General features: G+C 42.4%; 1 protein-coding gene and 1 pseudogene across 1 annotated transcript; both read right to left on the bottom strand.

Moving 5' to 3' along the window:
* Positions 1–1,344: 1,344 nt before the first annotated feature.
* Positions 1,345–9,998, bottom strand: LOC136357437 (uncharacterized; annotated as a pseudogene).
* A 3,446-nt stretch (positions 9,999–13,444) lies between these two features.
* Positions 13,445–14,524, bottom strand: LOC4343358 (glycine-rich cell wall structural protein 1). The gene has a single exon (XM_066312696.1). It carries the CDS (start codon positions 14,522–14,524, stop codon positions 13,445–13,447), a length of 1,080 nt encoding a protein of 359 aa, XP_066168793.1.
* Positions 14,525–19,026: the final 4,502 nt, after the last annotated feature.

Raw genomic sequence — 19,026 nt, 5'->3', positions numbered from 1 at the left:
TGCCGCCCGGCGTCGGACAGCCGGAGTACGTTGCCGCCGGCCGGTCCCGGAGCAATGCTGCTAGCGATCTCTGCTGCAAACTTAGCTCTGGTGTTGTTTGAGCTTGTTGTTGTTTGCTTGCCATGGTTTGCATTGGCTGTGGGGTTTATATAGGGGAGTGATCGAGCAGTGTGAAAGAAGAAGTGATCAGTGAAGTGAATTAAGAAGCGTACTGCTACTGACTGCTGTGCAAAGGTCCACTGTCCACTTGGTTCGTTCTTGAGAGTTGCCGCGTTTTGGGCAGGTGATAAAGTTAGCACAACATTTAGTGTTCTGTATCGGAGAAGGAGTTTCATCGTATGAGCTAGTAGTTGTATAATAGACGGGGCTATAAAGTTATCTCTATTTTTCTTCTTCTCTCTTTATCTCACCTATATTTTTTTTAATTTATTTTGACGTATATTAAATATATCGCTCCATAAATATATAAGGTCATATTGAACTTCTATAAGTCGCAATAAAAATAACAAATTATAGTTAACTCACATTCGTAGTTATATTTATTATTTTTTATAACTTATATATATATATATATTAAATTTAAACTTGTATGTTTATAAAATGATATATTTCATATTAATCTATCTAATAATTCTTTAAAAAAATTATAATAACTATTATATGACATGTAAAAAACTAAAACTAGGGGATATTCTCTGGAGGAATAAAAACATTTTTCCTTATGTATCTTTCGATCTCTTCTTCAGTGACAAGAGTAGAGTACTAGTCCTCTTTACCTAGCCATGCGCTTGTTTGTTTGGGATGGTTGGGAACCCTTCCCCGGGAAGGTAAAACGGAGCAACAGATTAGTGTATGATTAATTAAGTATTAGATTTTTTTTGAAACTAATATGAAATATAGACTTAAAAAATAACTAATTGCACAAATTGCGACTAAATTGCGAGATGAATCTTTTTAAGCCTAATTGCACCATGATTTGACACTGTGGTGCTACAGTAAACATTTGTTAATGACGGATTAATTAGGCTTAATAAATTCGTCTCACAGTTTATAGGCGGATTCTATAATTTGTTTTGCTATTAGGCTATGTTTAATACTTCAAATATGTATCTGTATATCCTATTTGACACGGCAAAATTTTTTACCACTGGATGTAAACATATTCCTTAGGTGTGTTTGCAAGAGCTAGTTCCTAGCATTCCTCTCTCGATTTTTATGCGCACGATTTTCAAACTGCTAAATGGTGTGCAAAAAGTTTTTATATAAAAGTTATTTAAAAAAATAATATTGATCCATTTTTTAAAAAATAATTAGCTAATACTTAATTAATCGCACGCTAATAGATCACTCCGTTTTCCGTGCATGAGGGTTCCCATCACCCACCTCCTAACACAGCGGGAAAGTGTCAAAACAAAGACAGCCCTAGGCCCTAGCTGTAGCAGCATGTTACTAGCGCCGTGTTTAGTTCCAAATTTTTTCTTCAAATTCCAACTTTTCCATCACATCAAAACTTTTCTACACACATAAACTTTCAACTTTTCCGTCACATCGTTCTAATTTCAACCAAACTTTTAATTTTCGTGTGAACTAAACACAGCCTAGCACTACAATGCAATGCATTGATGGGATATCTTGATCGACTAGCTAGCTAGGGTTGAAGACGACGGATCATAATATCATATCATATCACCATCATTAATTCATCATCAAGTCGGCGTCCAAAATCCAGCTGATCGACCGGTCAAAAAGGATCGATCCATACCGTGCGTAGCTGCTGGTGCTGGCCCATGCTTGCATGCAAAACTCGCGGTCGTACGTCGCCGTTGCATTTCGTCGGCCGGTCGTCGCCGCCGGCGGCGGTCGGCCAGCCAGGCAGCGGCCGTGGTCGAGCGGGCAGTAGTTATTGCAGCTAGCTAGCTTGAGCGAGCAGTTGTAGCATTGAAGGGCTTTAGTTTGGTTTTCTATCCATCTGCCACCGGTCGATCGAATGGGTCCACTCGATCGGTACCATTGATTGTGAAAGTTCACGTGGTCAACAGAGGCTGACTTTTCGGATTTATGAATGATAAGTCGTCGCATCTGCATGGCCGACTTTCCGGAATGGTCACGACAGTACTTACCATCACTAATACAGAAAACATAATGAATCTCACATAGGTGCAGAATTCCCAATCGGCACTCCATTAACGGTACTAATTTGGTGTTATCAAATATACCGGTTCAGGAACCAACACCTTTGAGGTTTCAGAAATTAAAAAAAAAATCGTCTCAATGCATCGACTCAAATCAAGTTAATGCTTCGAGCAGCCCCCATCACCCCGAGATGGATCAACATCAACATGCATGAACAAAATAGACACACGAGAACAAATCAAGAACAGAAATGAAGAACACAGAGAGGACGCAGAAGAAGACAAGACTACCGCTGATCGTTCCTCCTCGTTGTCAGTGAAGTCCACCGTTGAACCGAGCGCATCATCCAAATCAGGCTGAACCTGAGGTTGTGGTAGCCAGATTGATCTGGTAGTCCTCAACCTCCAGATGGCCGCTACCGTAGTCGGCCCATCAAGTTGCTAGCTTCAGGCGGCTAGATCCATCAGCCTCCCACACACATGCTAGCTGCCCACAGAGATGAAGAGGAGAGGGGGAGAGATAAGAGAGGCCGCGGTGGCACTCCAGGAGGACTACAGGCGACGACAAAGAGAAGGCGATGTTGCGGGTGAGGAGGAGGCACGATGACGGTAGACGGAAGTGGCGTTGCGGGTGAGGAGGAGGCACGATGACGGTAGATAGAAATGGCATTGCGGGCAAGTGAAGAGAAAACAGCGGTGGCAGGGAGAAAGCAACAAGACGCATGGAACGAGCGTATAAGGTTGGAAGGAGAGTATAAGGTTTAGTCGGGATGAGGCTGACAAGTGAGAAGGGCTTTAAAAAAGAGGGGGGGGGGAGAGGAGCTACAGCGTACTCTAAGAAGGTCATGATGCCTTAGGCGTCACCGTCACACGTCCATCCGGATTGGGGTTCATCTGAAGGATCTTGTTGGGGGAAAGTAAGAGTGGCAGCTCGACAACGCCCCAAAGGGGGATCACGACACCTGAAGATATCATCATTGCTGGCTATGGAAAAATCTTGAGTTAGTATTTTTTTTTACGGGGGGAAAGAAATATATTACTCACTCATAAAGTTCTCGCTTAATAAATGTGAGATAAGATTACAACTCTCTCCCAACCAAAATCCAGCAAGAAAATCAGCTCTAGCCGTATTTGCAAGATGATGGCTAATGCAATTCTGGCTACGACATATTTTCTTAATAGAAATCACCCTTTCACCCACCAGCAGATGCCTCGCTTCATGAATGATGTTGGCTAGAACAGAAAAATCTCTACCGGTACCCTGCAGAAGCTGGACCACTGAGGCACAATCTGTTTCCACCTGAATCGGAAGCAAAGTCCAATGGATCGCCAGCTTAAGCCCTTCAACACAGGCACACAGCTCTGATTCTAGCGGGTTGTTGCATCTTTCAAGGGGTTTGCAAGAAGTGAAGATGATATCACCAGCGCTATTCCTGAGGATTATTCCAAGACCCCCCTTACCGGAGCTAGCGTCAAAGGATCCATCCACATTTAATTTCATCCAGCCATCTTTTGGTCTCTCCCAGCATGGTTGGTGATTGTTAAGCACTCGATATTTAGGCCCTCCTTTCAGAGGTACAGTCCTCACCACATGCTTTCCTTTTACCAGGTCAGCCTGAGGAGCTTGTCGGATCTGGAACAGTAAATCGACATAGCTCTGTATAAATCTCTGTGACGTCTCCGTCGGCGGGGCTGACTTGCCATGTATTAGCTCATTCCTCACGTACCAGTTGCGCCACAGAGTCATCAAGAACATGGCCTGTTCATATTCTGGAATTTTTTCAAGGCAATCAAACAGCCAAAACCTTCCTAAAACAGAGGCCTTTATATCTACTGAAACACTTCCCGATTTATGCATACATGACCAAAGCTGGCTAGCTTGAATGCACCTGCAGAGAGCATGAGCATCGTCTTCATTTTCCCTGTCGCAGATTTGGCACATATCAGATTGTTCCAATTTCCTCTTCTTTTTATTTACCATGGTCGCCAGGCAGTTGGAGGCCACCCTCCAAGCAAAGATTTTGACCTTTTGAGGAACCTTGCATTTCCAAATCATCTCCCATGCTTTGTTAATATTATTTGTCCCAGAGCTAGAACTTTCTTCTATATTCACTAACTGAGCTGCCAATCTGTAAGCGCTTCGAACTGAGAACATACCGTTCTTATCAGGGTGCCAGGCAATGAAGTCTTCCTCCGATCTTGAAGAAATGCAGATGTTCAGTATAACCTCTGCATCCAAATTATGGAAATACTGATGGATTTTCGGCACATCCCAGGATCCATCTTCTGTAATTAGGTCAGACACCCACTTTAGTCTGCAGTTTGCTTTCCCAGTGATTGGTCTTCTTGAGTGATCTCTTGGCAGCCATGGATCCCGCCAGATCCGAATTGAATTTCCATTACCCACTCTCCAAATAATGCCCTTTTTTAACAAATCTAGGCCATACTCAATGCTTCTCCATGCTGGGGACGAGTTACTCCCAAAGGAAGTGTCTATCAGGGAACCATGGGGGAAATATTTTGCTTTAAGAACTCTAGCACACAGGCTATCTGGGTATGTTATCAACCTCCATGCTTGCCGGGCCAGAAGTGCCTGGTTGAAAAGCCGATAGTCTCTGAAACCAAGGCCACCCAAGCTTTTTGGTTTCGTTAACGAATCCCAGGCTTTCCAATGCGTTTTTCTCTGGCCGTTCACGGAATCCCACCAAAAGTTCTTTGTTAGTTTCGTTAGATCATCAATAACAGATTCAGGTAATTTAAAAATCCCCATCACATATACTGGGATGGCTTGAATCACAGCCTTGATCAACACTTCTTTTCCACCCGTGGAGAGATGGTTCTCACCCCATTGGATCACTCTTTTCCAAATCTTAGCTTGCAGACTCTGAAAACGTCCTTTGTGCATCCGTCCCTCCGGGGTAGGAAATCCCAGATATCTATCTTCAAACCTGTCTCTTTCCACTTGTAAAATTTCTGATATAGCCTCACTGACAGCCGGGGTCGAGGCTCCTCCCATGAGGATAGAACATTTAGCTGGGTTAATTAATTGTCCAGTGCCCATGGCATAGGATGAGAGCACTTCTTTTACCACTTCCGCCTCTCTTTGGTGTGCTTTAAACAATAAGAGGGTATCATCAGCAAAGAGTAAGTGGGAAATTCCAGGGGCAGCTCTGTAGACTTTAAAAGGGGTCAAAGAATTCTGGGCCACCTTTTCCTTCAGCAGCAATGACAGTCCATCTGCCACGAACAAAAGTAGGAAGGGCGAGAGAGGATCTCCTTGCCTTAAACCTCTAGTTGGAGCGAATGATTGAAGTAGGGTTCCATTGAATTTTACCATGTATCTCACCGAGGTAACACACTTCATAATCCAGTTAACCCATCGGCGAGCAAAACCCAACTTATTCATTGCCATCTCCAAGAAACGCCAATCCACCCTGTCGTAGGCTTTTGATAGATCCAGTTTATATGCACAAGCTGCGTGGTTTGCCTTCTTGTTCTTTTGCATAGCATGGAAACATTCAAAGGCTAAGAGAGCGTTGTCAGTTATCATTCTTCCCTGCACAAAGGCACTTTGTTCCACAGAAACAAGATCATCTAGGATCGGTCTCAATCTGTTAACCAGGCATTTGGATACCACTTTGTAGACAACATTACATAAGCTTATCGGCCGAAAGTCTCGCAAATCTACTGGTTGTTCCTTCTTAGGGATAAGAACAATGGCCGTATCATTGACCCCTTTAGGCATCAGTCCAGTTTGGAAGAAACGGCGAACTGCACCGATTATATCAGCTTTAATTGTGCCCCAGTTACGCTGATAGAACCTGGCTGGAAAGCCATCTGGACCAGGTGATTTCAGGGGCCCAATTTGGAAAATTGCCTGAGAAATTTCATCCTCCGTAAAATCCTCACAAAGCTTCTCATTCATGATATCTGTAACCTTTTCCTGGATAAGACGAGTAACGGTTTCAGGATTAAGATTTGTATCAGCAGTGTACACATCCTGAAAATATTCAGTTGCCATGCTCTCCAACTTCATTGTCGAACTGTGAACAGTTCCATTTGCATCCCGTAGTTTGGAGATTTTATTCTTCTTTGCTCTCCATACTGCCCGGCTATGAAAAAATTTCGTATTTCGATCCCCATCCTTTAGCCAATTAACTCTGGACCGCTGCAGCCACAGCATTTCCTCTCTGTACAACAGCTCGTTCATATGGTCTGTCGCATTGCGAATTACCGTTCTGTCGGCGTTTGATTCTATAAGTTCCGCCAATTTTTTCCGAGCCTTCTCCAGTTCTCTTCCTACATTTTTCACTTTGGCTCTGCTCCAAGATCGCAGCGCTGTCATGACCTTTGCCAGGGCTTTGTTGATGTCTCCGAGATCAGCCTTTTCTCCCACAACTACCCAGGCTTCCTCAATTACCTGGGTAGCTTCCGGTTCCCTCTCCCACACAATCTCATAATGGAGGCATTTCTGACGAAGTTGGTGGGGATCTTTCACTACCAGGTTCAGCAAAATTGGGCAGTGATCAGAACATGGGGAGACAAGATGCACAACCTGAGCGGTAGAGTATATATCTCTCCATTTATCATCTGCCACTACTCGATCAAGCCTAACTTTAACATTCCTCCATCCCTCCCTCTTATTATCATAAGTGTGTGGTACACCTTTAAATCCCAGATCATGTAATTCACAATCTTGCAGGACATCACGGAAATCCTGCATTTGGGGTTCACCCCGTGGGGTTCTTGAGAAGTGTTCAAACTGCCACATAGTTTCATTAAAATCACCAATGACGGCCCAGGGCAAGGACGAAGATTGGTGGATTGTTCTCAGCAACGACCACATTCGATGTCTATTCTCAACACGGGGTTCACCATACACAAAAGTAACATGCCACTGTGGTTCCTCTGGGGACAATTGCACATACGCATCAATATATCTTTTATTAATATCTTTGACATCGACTGAAACAGACTCATCCCAATACAAGGCAAGACCACCACTCATACCTTCACTGCTAACACCAGTAAAACCCCTAAGACCCAGTCTCCCTCTTAAGCGACTCATCTTCTCCATACTTTGTCTAGTCTCACATAGAAAAACCAGTCGGGAACTCGCCTCCTTTGATAAGGCACACAGATCTCGAACTGACGCAGGGTTCCCCATCCCACGGCAGTTCCAGGCTAGGCAACTCATTTCTCCTGGCGAGACCCTCTCATAGGTCCCGCCAGTTTACCAGCAGCCCCTGGGCTGGTTGCTTCCATGTCTTCCACGCTAGTGTTTGCCTCCACTCCCTTCTTGAGCCTCTTCATTGCCCGTGTTGAGCTTGCCGTTTCCTCTGCTCCTCTCTGGCCATACTCCAAAACAGCCTGCTGGACAATGTGTGAGCTCTTTGTTGTCGGCAAAGCTTTCCTCTTTGTTGGGCTTCCAAATTCTTCAGTAGAGCCATCTCCAAAGGAAACTTGATGTACATTCAGGTCTCTAATTGCTGGGATCATCTCCATTGAAGGTATTGAGCTGGTTTCCTTACTAACCAAATCCTTGCCCTTCTTCTGTCCAAGGCTTGACACCTCCGAGACGTGCAGCATATTTGTCAGGTCAGCAAGTTGACTATCTATTGAGTCTTCACCTTTTCCTTCTCTAATATCAAAACCATCAAAAGCATCCACCCTTGTGGGTTGATCTTCATATCTCTTAGCATCCTGTCTAATACCCGCTGACGAAGAACTCACACTTCCTGGGCCCCTGAAAGACAATTTTCTCTGAACACCTTGAGAATGAACTGCTTTAACTTTACCCACTTTTCTCTCAAAGGGTTTTAAGGGCGAACAACGGAGTTCAGCAGAAAATACTAAAGGCTCATTCTCATTTGTCAGTCTCTTTTCGCATTCTTTATCTGAGTGTCCGATAAACCCACAGAAGAAACAAAAGTGTGGGACTCTTTCATATCGAAGGTGAAATCTGCGAATCTCCTCTTTGCCTTGCACCTTTATCTTAATAGCTAGCATTCTTCTTAGGGGGCGATTGACTGGGAGATCCACCCGTATACGGAAGAAATCATGCTTATTGCATCCATCCTCCTGGACATCCACTTCGCGAACTTTGCCCATCTTACTGCCATAGAGTTCACCTCTTGCTCTGTTCATCATAACTAGGGGAAGGTCATAGATCCTGACCCAAATAGGGACTGTATCCAAGTTCACCATGGAAGGGTTTAACAAGCCATTAAACTCCGCCACCAATAAAGCATCTCCTCTGTGCAACCATGGACCTCCTTGCAGCACGAAATTATAGTCCCCTTCTGCATTAAAAGACACAATGAAGAGGTTATCCTTTAGGGACTTGTAACTCATCTCCGCCCGCAAACGCCATGCTCTTCTCATATCCTCAAACAGAGCCGACTGATTAGGAAACTTGAGCGAGTAGAACCTCGCTAGGATCGTCCATTGACCGGCCTTCTGAACTTCGTTCTCTTCGATTTCAATTTCAACCGCATCCTCCTCCTCATCGACAACCTCTCCTTCAGTGAAAACTGTAGGGCCTTGACTGCTCAGGTTATTACTTGCCAACCCACCATCATGATTTCCAGACGATGGCAGCACTCTTGAACCTGTTGCCTGATCATGAATCCCATCCACGCTTTGATTCCGAACTAGTACAACTTGGAGTTCAGATTCCAACCTGCTCCCTGGGGGCAACGACGACGCACCGGAAGGCTTCGGGTGGGCAACTATCGCATTGATAGTCCCTTGATCACCCCCACCCTCGGCAGCCGCCATGACCTTAAGCACAAGGGCTAGATGGCCGAACCCTAGATTGAAACCTGCACTAGATATCTGTGACCCGAGAGATATTTTTGATTTTATCCCTTCCTTGTACCTGAATTTATACCCCAGCAGCTCCGAGTCCTTTTCTTTAACGGTTGATCACCAAAACAGATCCACATCAATGATATCTTTGGTGTGACCCCTGTAGAACTTGCTGTACCAGAATTTGACAACAGGCGTAATTCTACCAAACTTCATATCCGCCCTCCTCCTCGGATTAGGATTCCATTGTCCCATGATAGGCCTCCATCCTGCCCGATGTCGAAAAGCATCAGGCCAGATCCAACCAGAACCAGCACGATTAACCTGATCACCAACCCAATTACAGATCGCAGACGTGACCTCCGCAGACTTTCTGAGCAGATCGGAGAGAACCTCCATCCAGATCCTCCTTTCATGGGAGGAGAAGGCTGCCGCAACCCAGTCGCCTGGGTGCCGCCCAGACCCTAACTCCAGCTGGTACTTCTTGAGTTAGTATTTTGCCTGTAGCAACCTCTCCCACATATGCTGTCTCACTCCAAAGCTCTGCCAACCTAACAACCTCTGGTAGCACGTGGCTTCGCCATGTCGATGGCCCACCATTGGCCATCCTAGACCTGCCAATCTCCAATACGGCCATCACCGTCGCCTCCCGCAACCCACCAAGGTGCAACCCCCACGAAGCCTCGTTGCTGGAATGTCCTCTTCCCCAACCACCAATGCGGTCATCTCACCAAAAGAGCTCTCGGTGACCTGAAGTAATCGGCCATAGCCAGGAAGGAGCTCCCTAGATAAGAAGAGGGTATGGCTAGCAGCTTGGATGAACTGACTCGGTGACTCCCATGCTCACTTCAGCCCGATGCAAGTGACCAGCGCTCGCTGCCACTGGCCAGCCCCCCTCCTCCATCTGCTGTAGTCTCCAGTCTCCACACCCACTGCAGCTAGCCACACCGCATCCTTTGTCGGCTTCCTGCTACAGCCGACCACAAAACGATTCTCGCCATCGCTAGTAGAGCCACGCCTCCGTGCCAGCCTTCCACTACCGACGCCTGTAGCCATCTCCTACCTTCTCCAACCATGCCAGTTGCTCTACCTTAGCTAGATCCAAGTGCGGAGGTGCCAGATCTGGTCATGGGAGCAACGGATCAAGCCACAGCGGCGCTGGATCCCTAGCCTTCTTCACCAGCATGCACCGTTATGGCCACCGCAACTCCGACGTGGCCCATAGTGCGCAATCCCGCCTCCCTCACGCAGGAGAAGGAGCATCGCCGTGGTTTGGCCCCAACGCCACCATCCCGGTTCCCTGCACAGTTGTTCAACGGTGAACTCCAGAGGCAGTGAGGTGGAGAAAGACGGACAGGGAGGACGGCAGCGGCAGCTAGGGCTCGCCCCCAACCTGTATGAGGACAACAGGCCTAGTTTAGCTATAATGCAATAAGATTTGCACAATAAACTAAAAAAAAACCATGTTAGTAAAAGTTCTTTTGGGACCTCAAAGTATATTTGCACTCATAGTTGCATGTTGTTTGAGTGGCCATAATTTATTTTTTAAAAAATACAAATATTGTCAATTTTTTGAAATAGAGTTTATAAGTATTTGATTGATACTTCAGGAATAAGAAGCAAATATCTATGCATTCATCTGAGTTGTAAAAATCCAACTCTTCACCAACATCGAACCCTAGATACCAGCTATGCAATCAGAGGACACATTTTATTTTTTTCAAACTAAACAAATGACAATAGTTAATAATGGCAAATGTAAATAAATATGCCAAAAATCATTGGTGACAATGATGGTTAAACAGGAAGGTAAAAGCTAGATTCATGATAAATCAACCCTTGATGTAGCCAACGGACAGTTTCTATTGAAACCTTACAATTAGAATTAGATGTTTTTATTAAAACCATATAATCACAAATAGACTTTTTGTTATCATTAACAATACCACAATTTACACTTAATTAACACTATGGTGTAAAAATTAGCACAGGAAAGTATGGAAACATATCCTCTGGTATAATGCAGAGAATCATTATGGAAGAAGTGAGTAGGCAGTAAAATGCAGTAGGCAGTGGTGGATCCAGGATTTGGACATGAGGAGGACACAACTTGAGTGATTACGATCATACCAAAAATTGCATAAAAATACGTGCAAATTTCAAGCCTTCCCATAGGCAATACATCATATCAACTTAGAACAACACATGATAATATAAAAAAATAGGGCCGGTCCCTACAATACTGTATTCTGTTAATTTGATTTAAATTTAGCATCATGAGTGCTGAGTAAATGATAAGGGGTGATAATATCTTCGGAGCTACTCAAGTCTAGATAAATAGGCAACAATCACACGAAAATTAGGTCTTCGCAAAAAGAGCAATAAAATAAAATATCTTTCTTGCAAGTACTCCCTCTCTCCCTAAATATTTGACGCCGTTGACTTTTTAAAACATTTTAAAACATGTTTGACCGTTCGTCTTATTCAAAAAATTTATCTAATTATTAATTATTTTCCTATCATTTGATTCATTGTTAAATATAATTTTATGTATACATATAGTTTTATATATTTCACAAAAGTTTTTGAATAAGACGAACAATCAAACATATTTAAAAAAGTCAATGGCGTCAAATATTTAGGGTCAGAGGGAGTATTAACTTCAAAAACACCAAATTGAAGTGGGTAGGTAAATAGGTTTTTTTCCATGCCTTTTGGCATTGGTAACATTAGAAGATGGAGCTAGTATGCTACAGCCAGAAAAGCCTGAAGGACAGCAGGAACAGAGATAATAAGGAGATTATGAGAAACAGCTTAGGAAAAAAAATATTATTGGGTGAGGCTGAGATAATGTATATCAAGTCTAACCAATCCAGCCTAGATTCGGGTAGTTTGTTTTAGATAAATTTGTTATCCTTGTAACCGAATCATGGCTGAGGTTGAGAGACTCTCTCTCTATATATATATTGGAAAATGCTTCTATACACCTAGTTGTATGTACTCCTGCTCTCATCCACCGTACATCAGCGACGATTCCCGATCAAAGCTGGTACCTGGGTCTAAGCTACCGGACCCGTTTTGATTTTTCGGAGATAAAAATAATCCAGTAATCCTAATCAGCCGCACTATTTGGATATTTGAAAACCAATCGTATAAATCCCAGGGACAACGGCCACAGCTCGCTCCATCGGATATTCGGATCGATAAAACTACCGGCAATTAGGAGTGAAACGGAGCGACTCAGCGGCGACGGCGGGGTGCATCGGCGAGTTGGCGTCCACCATCCACGGCGCAGCAGTTGACCAACGATAGTACGAGGCGAGAAGGCATGATCGATCACCATCGACATGGCAGCGTGGCTGGTATTTCTTTTCTTTCTGATCGAGGTCAATTTCCCCATCGTTTCCTGTTAGACCTATTTGCTTGCTCAAAAGAATGAACGCAGGTGGCGGCGGTTCACAGCGATGCCCATCGGCCATCGTCCACCTCTCGACGGCCGGCGCAATGGTTTATATATATATAAATATAAAACCTTATGCACTGGTTTATACGCCATCTATTAACACATATCGGTCGCACCCAAGCAAAGGGTGACATTCCACCCATCTTTCTTTCGTTGTTTTCAAGCCCCCTTGTCTCCACCTCTAGCAGTAGGCCAGTAGCACTGTATAAATATAGTACTTTATCCTAGACCATTGGATATGGATCAAGAAGAAACATAACATAGCCTAACATCCGCATTTTGTTCTTCGATGTAGAAGTTCCCACTCTACAAAGTATGATACCTAACACCAGCTCAAGGACCATATATAAGCTCAACACATTAAACTAGGCATAGATTTGCACTATATTGTAGAGCGATAACATTTTGAGTGCTCCACCTATCTATCCTATAGAGAATATTTCTAGCCTTCTACTTCAATCCTGAGAATGAATTTAGACATAGCGTATGCTGATATTCATCTATAGGATTGAATTCATTTTAGGATGGAATAAGTATTAGTTGGTTCTCTCTTATTTATTTATTTATTATTTTCTCTCATTTAAGGAAGCTTGACCTATCAACTTCCTCCTTTTGTGCCAAGCAACGGGCCCACGGGCCACGACTGAATGGTTTTCTGGACCGACTTTCATCTTTGATCACATGATGAAATATACTTAAATTAAGTACTGAAGAAAATTGAGAGACCAAATTAATTTCAGAAGGAAGGATGTAGAAGTACTATAAACTTGGAAATTTATTTCGTATATATTCATCAATCAGGTCACCAATTCACCAATATTACATAAAGGAGTGGCAATATTGCGGACAACCAAACTAGAATAACACTAGGAGCCGACAACCTACATTTTACAAGTTATCACTGCAAATTTATTCCCACGTGCTATTGCTGCATGAACACCACGAACATAAACAACAAAAAGACAATTGGACCAAATTAAGATCGAATGTTTGTTTTTTCACATTTTGAAAGGTATTAATACTAATTAGGTGAAGGTGATTAGAAGCCCCCGCCGCCACCTCCTCCAAAGCCGCCACCACCACCAACACCTCCACCAGCACCTCCACCTACGCCGGCACCAGCTCCAAACCCGCCGCCGTGACCACCACCAAGGCCTCCGCCGCCACCACCACCAAATCCTCCTCCACCACCAACACCTCCACCGGCACCTCCACCAACACCAGCACCGCCTCCAAATCCGCTACCATGTCCACCACCAAGGCCCCCCCCACCGCCTCCACCAAATCCTCCTCCACCACCGACACCTCCACCTGCACCACTGCCAACACCAGCTCCACCACCAAAGCCGCCACCATGTCCACCACCGAGGCCTCCACCACCACCACCGCCAAAGCCGCCACCTCCACCAATGCCACCACCAGCTCCTCCTCCAGCACCAAACCCACCTCCTTGGCCACCACCAAGCCCGCTGCCTCCGCCACCTCCAAACCCACCACCCCCACCAACGCCACCACCGGCTCCACCACCTACACCAGCACCACCGCCAAAGCCGCCGCCATGCCCGCCACCGAGGCCACCTCCTCCACCACCACCAAAGCCGCCTCCACCACCAACTCCACCACCCGCGCCGCCACCTACACCACCTCCAGCACCAAACCCACCACCATGGCCACCACCACCGCCTAATCCTCCTCCACCTCCTCCTCCAAAGCCACCTCCACCTCCAAGCCCACCACCCGCACCACCTCCAGCTCCAGCTCCTCCCCCAAACCCGCCACCTTGTCCGCCACCAAGCCCACCTCCTCCTCCACCACCAAAACCCCCTCCACCCCCAACACCGCCACTAGCACCGCCACCTAAACCTCCACCTCCTCCGAACCCACCACCATGTCCTCCACCAAGTCCACCTCCACCTCCACCTAGCCCGCCACCTCCACCACCACCGAACCCACCACCCCCACCAAAGCCTTCGCCTTCACCGAAGCCACCCCCATGGCAGCGGCCAAATTTGCAGCCATGGCCAAATGGCCCACGCCCAAACCCAGCAAGAGCCACGGAGCTAAGTTCCGCTGCGATGCCGAGCAGCAGGAGCAGCAAGACGGTGCGTCTAGTAGCCATGGTCGATCTCTCGGCTAAGCTAGACGATCTCTCTCTATCTGTTGTTCCTCCGATGGTTCTTGCAGTGGCGCAATGCCTTGGCTTTTATAGAAGGGGATCGATGAGGAGCGAGCTGAGCTGCAGAATTATGGGTCAATACAGGAGAGAAGATAGCCAATGGTTTTTCACGTGTGCGTTGGTTGGCTGGTTGATCGATCGATCATCTCCATGCATATGCATGGCGAACGGCGCATTGAAGAGGGTGCCGCGCGTTGTCGAGTGGTTGAGGAGATAGACGCCAACTTTGAGAGTCAGTGAGGAAGTCAAAACTGCATGCATATATCCTCCATGCCATAAAGGACAGCGGTGTAGTGTCACTGTATCATCCCCTAGCTTGCTTGCAATTTGCAAGCACAAAGTGCAGTGCAGTTGCAATTGCATGCATGGGAATTAATGGGATTGCTGGAACGTACATTAAAAGGTGGTTAGCTGGAGTAGCAACTTGGAGTGTCAACGATATATATTCAGTGTGAATATATGGACTATGGTCTATGGAGATGAATTTTGCCATCTTCAGTTATGTTCCTTCGTTTTCTTCTTCCTTCAGGATGGTTGACTGCTATTATCTCTGTCCATCAAACTCATTAATTGCTCCTCAACCAATCTCAATGGCAATCATGGTTCTTTAGACCTCTCTTTCTTGAGAGAATCCATTATATGCTACTGAGTTTGTCATGGATCTACGATTTATCACTGACTTTATCACGTTCTACAATATTATGCCATCGACTTTTGTTTAACTTCTACGATTTACCATCACTGTCCGTTTACCCTCCGTACTATATAATTTTATCCAAATGACCAAAATACCCCTGGGACAAAAACTTTCATAATTTGGACAAAAATTCCAAAATATCATATTAGAAATATAGGATTGTAAAATTTGGCCAAAAACTTAAAATTTGATATTTCAGAATTTTTGTCTAAATTTTGGAAGTTTTTATCCTATAGGTATTTTGGTCATCTATCTATCTATCTATCTATCTTCTATCTTCTATCTATCTATCTATTATCTATCTATCTATTATCTATTATCTTCTATCTATTATATACTAAAAGTCCATTAAACTTCCTACAAACGCTCTCAAGCCGCCACACGGGACCCCTAAAAGCACTCTTATGCTGCCACGTGGCATTTTAATATATTAGAAACATCTAGCCGTCGATTTTCACTTAAACCAGTAGGTCCATTATTTCAGATCATTAGATTAGATTAGATTAAAAAAAAGTTAGTTCCCCCTCTCATCTACCCGCATGTACGTACGTACATACGCCTCCCTCATCATGTTAGTTCACAGGTTACGTACATACCCATCTTTTTCTACTTCCTATTTTTTTCCTTTTATATTTATTTTCATCGGTAATACCCTAGCACGGTAGATAAGTTGCTAATAGCACACCGCAGAAGCAAGCAAGCAGGAAACGCGCGCAAACCATGGCCAAATACAAAGGGGCTCACGTTGGAGAAGAAAGGTAGAAGCTATGACTTTCTCCACATAGTATTCGATATATAAGCTACAAAGGGAGTAGTGTGTAGTTGGTTTAAAATTTATATTTGTATTAGTAAAAAAATATGTAATTATAATAGGAAGTCCTACAAATTCTAAAAAAATAACATCCAACCTTCGATTTTCACTTAAATCGGTGGATTATTGTGTATCATTAGATCAGATCTATCAAAAAAATAATGCCTCCCAAACCCAAAAAAAATTATCCCGTGTACATATAATACATAGTAGTACTGTTCACCAGTGAAAAAGCTAAAAAAAATCCTATGTACATATGTACTTCTACTATTCACCGAATAAAAACATTTCTATAATATGAGATGTGCTTCGATACCCTCCTAAGAAAAAACTGCATGGATTTTAAAGAAGATGAATGGGCTAACATCATAAATGTTATTTAAAAAGGGTAATTTTGTCCTTAGTGAGTAAATCATATTTAATCCTATTAGTTCAGAGCTCATATAGCGCTCTTCCAGTTTGTTGCTACCACAAACAGAAAAACACTGTGGTCTCATCGCCATTGCATTTGCATCACACCACAACACACACATGTTGTATAGTACTTCAGTTTTACAAAGAAACAAAAACAAAAAAGTAAGAAGATCCAAATTAGATCTATTACGCAAGAGAAAAATATTACGAGTACATCCCACGTTAACTATACTTTAATTAAAAATTATCACATGGAAACATATTAATCCTTTACGTCTTGCTCATCCAAATATTCTTACTAACTACTCCCTTTATTTGTTTTTAAGTAATCCATAACAGACTATATTCATTTACGAACCTTAAACACTCATCTTTTATGTAGAAATTTTACAAATGTATTTAACTACATTTTTATTTAAAAATATCGCATATAACTAAACTAACACACATATCTTCGATATTAACCCTACATACCTGCAAGGATGAAATGTCAAAACACAAATTGACTCATTTGTTTGTGAGGGATTATTGCTCGAGAAAATATTTTTTTCATATGATTCTTACTACCGAGATATTTTAAGGCAAATTGTTGGACAATGGAATTCAAAAACTACCAGCTTTCTAAGAAAACCTAGGTTAACGCTATGTTTTGATTAAAAAGAGGCACGTGGGACTATGTTCTAGCCCTTAATTTACATGTTATCCAAATAGTTAAAAAAACATAAAATCAAACTTAACATAAATTAAACCATCATAAATTACCAAAAATATGCACCGCTAAACTTGACCTATCACCTGAATAATCTTTTTGTTGGGACGATAATTTCCTATTTTTCTTTCAACTCAGGAGAAATATAGTCGAGTTTAGCTTCTTTTAGTTTAGTTAAGCCATTTAATTATGTGAAGTTGAAAAAACGTACTTAGGCTATCACATGGCACTCGTACAGATGCTCCTAAATTGCAACACAGTGGAAATGATTTTGTTATTATATGAATGATGTATTATGCTTATTTTTGTCATACATATGTAATTTCATATATAAAAAAGGACTTAACTTACAAGACAAAGATACTAAATAGTCGTGATTGGCGAGTGTAGATGTAATTGGGACAAAGTGAATTTTTTTAATATGACATTCAGATATCAAAGTCTATAATATATTTCACAATATATACATATATATATATATATATATATATATATATATATATATATATATATATATATATATATATATATATATATATATATATATATATATATATATATATATATATATATATATATATATATATATATATATATATATATATATATATATATATTTATTTTTTTACTGTTTTCAGGTAGGCTTTCTTTTAGCATTTCTTTTATGAACAATAAATAGCATGCCCACGCATCTGCGCGGGCTTTCTTTCTAGTTTGGATAAAATTGTACAGTACTATCGGAGGCTAACCGGACGTCGATGGTAAATCGTAGAAGTTAAGCAAAAGTCGATGTTATATTATAGAACGTGACAAAGTCAGTGGTAAATCATAGACTTGTGACAAACTCGCTGGCATATAATGGATTCTCTCTCTTTTTCTTACGAAGAAAGTTCTGGTCTGTGCATTAGTTAAGGACGTATACATCTAGTTTGTATATTTGTAGATAGCAAGATGGATTTAACCATACAAACTCTGTTAATTTTCTTTTCTTTCTTGTACTCTCTTAATTTGATCCCTAACAATGTCATGCACCCTAATTAGGTCGTCACCCGATGGGGAGGAGAGTGTTGAGCCAGCTGCTCAAGTGCTCGTATTCGTTATCTTTAATTTACTGGTTAACTCGAAACCTAAGTTTGCCTTAACCCTTCTTAAGTCTATTATTATATACTAGAAATCCATTAAACTTTCTACAAACGTTCTCAAGTTGCCACGTGACGCTCTAATAAATAAAAATTCTAAGAAAAAACCAAAACATCTACCCCTTGATTTTCACTTAAATTGGTGGGTCCAATATTACACACCGTTAGATAAAATTGATCTTAAAACAAACCAAGTACTATGGGTCCCACCTCTCCTTCTACCCTGCATGTGTAGTGGGTATATATACGTACGTACCATATACGTACGCCCTTCTTTTCTTTTTTTTTCTTTTTTCTTCTTTTTCCATTTATATAATATGGATATATACTCTTTTAAATAATCATAAATTTACAACACAAAGAATCTACCATCATATAACTCCCTGGTAACTACATTAGCTCTACAATTTTTAAAAATAAAATTTAAACTATTATATGTGACCATTAAATTAATAATATAATATAGTTTCCACTTAAACATGGGTACTCATTATTTTAAACATGGGTACTCATTATTTTGTACTATTATTTTCAAATAATTCACTATTTTGAAATAAATTTTACATAATTATATTGTGCACCTATCAAATAAACAATTTTAGATCTATACTAATTGATTTATACGTGCACTTAAACCGATGGACTCATTATTTAAATCATCAGAACTATTTTTTA

This window comes from Oryza sativa, chromosome 7, assembly GCF_034140825.1.
Source record: "Oryza sativa Japonica Group chromosome 7, ASM3414082v1".
Taxonomy (NCBI): Eukaryota; Viridiplantae; Streptophyta; class Magnoliopsida; order Poales; family Poaceae; genus Oryza; species Oryza sativa.
Note: the sequence above shows the minus strand (reverse complement) of the source record. Positions and strands in the feature narration are given on the sequence as shown.

Coding starts and splice junctions, on each gene's coding strand:
- LOC4343358 (XM_066312696.1), bottom strand. CDS start 14,524: ATGGCTACTAGACGCACCGTCTTGCTGCTCCTGCTGCTCGGCATCGCA.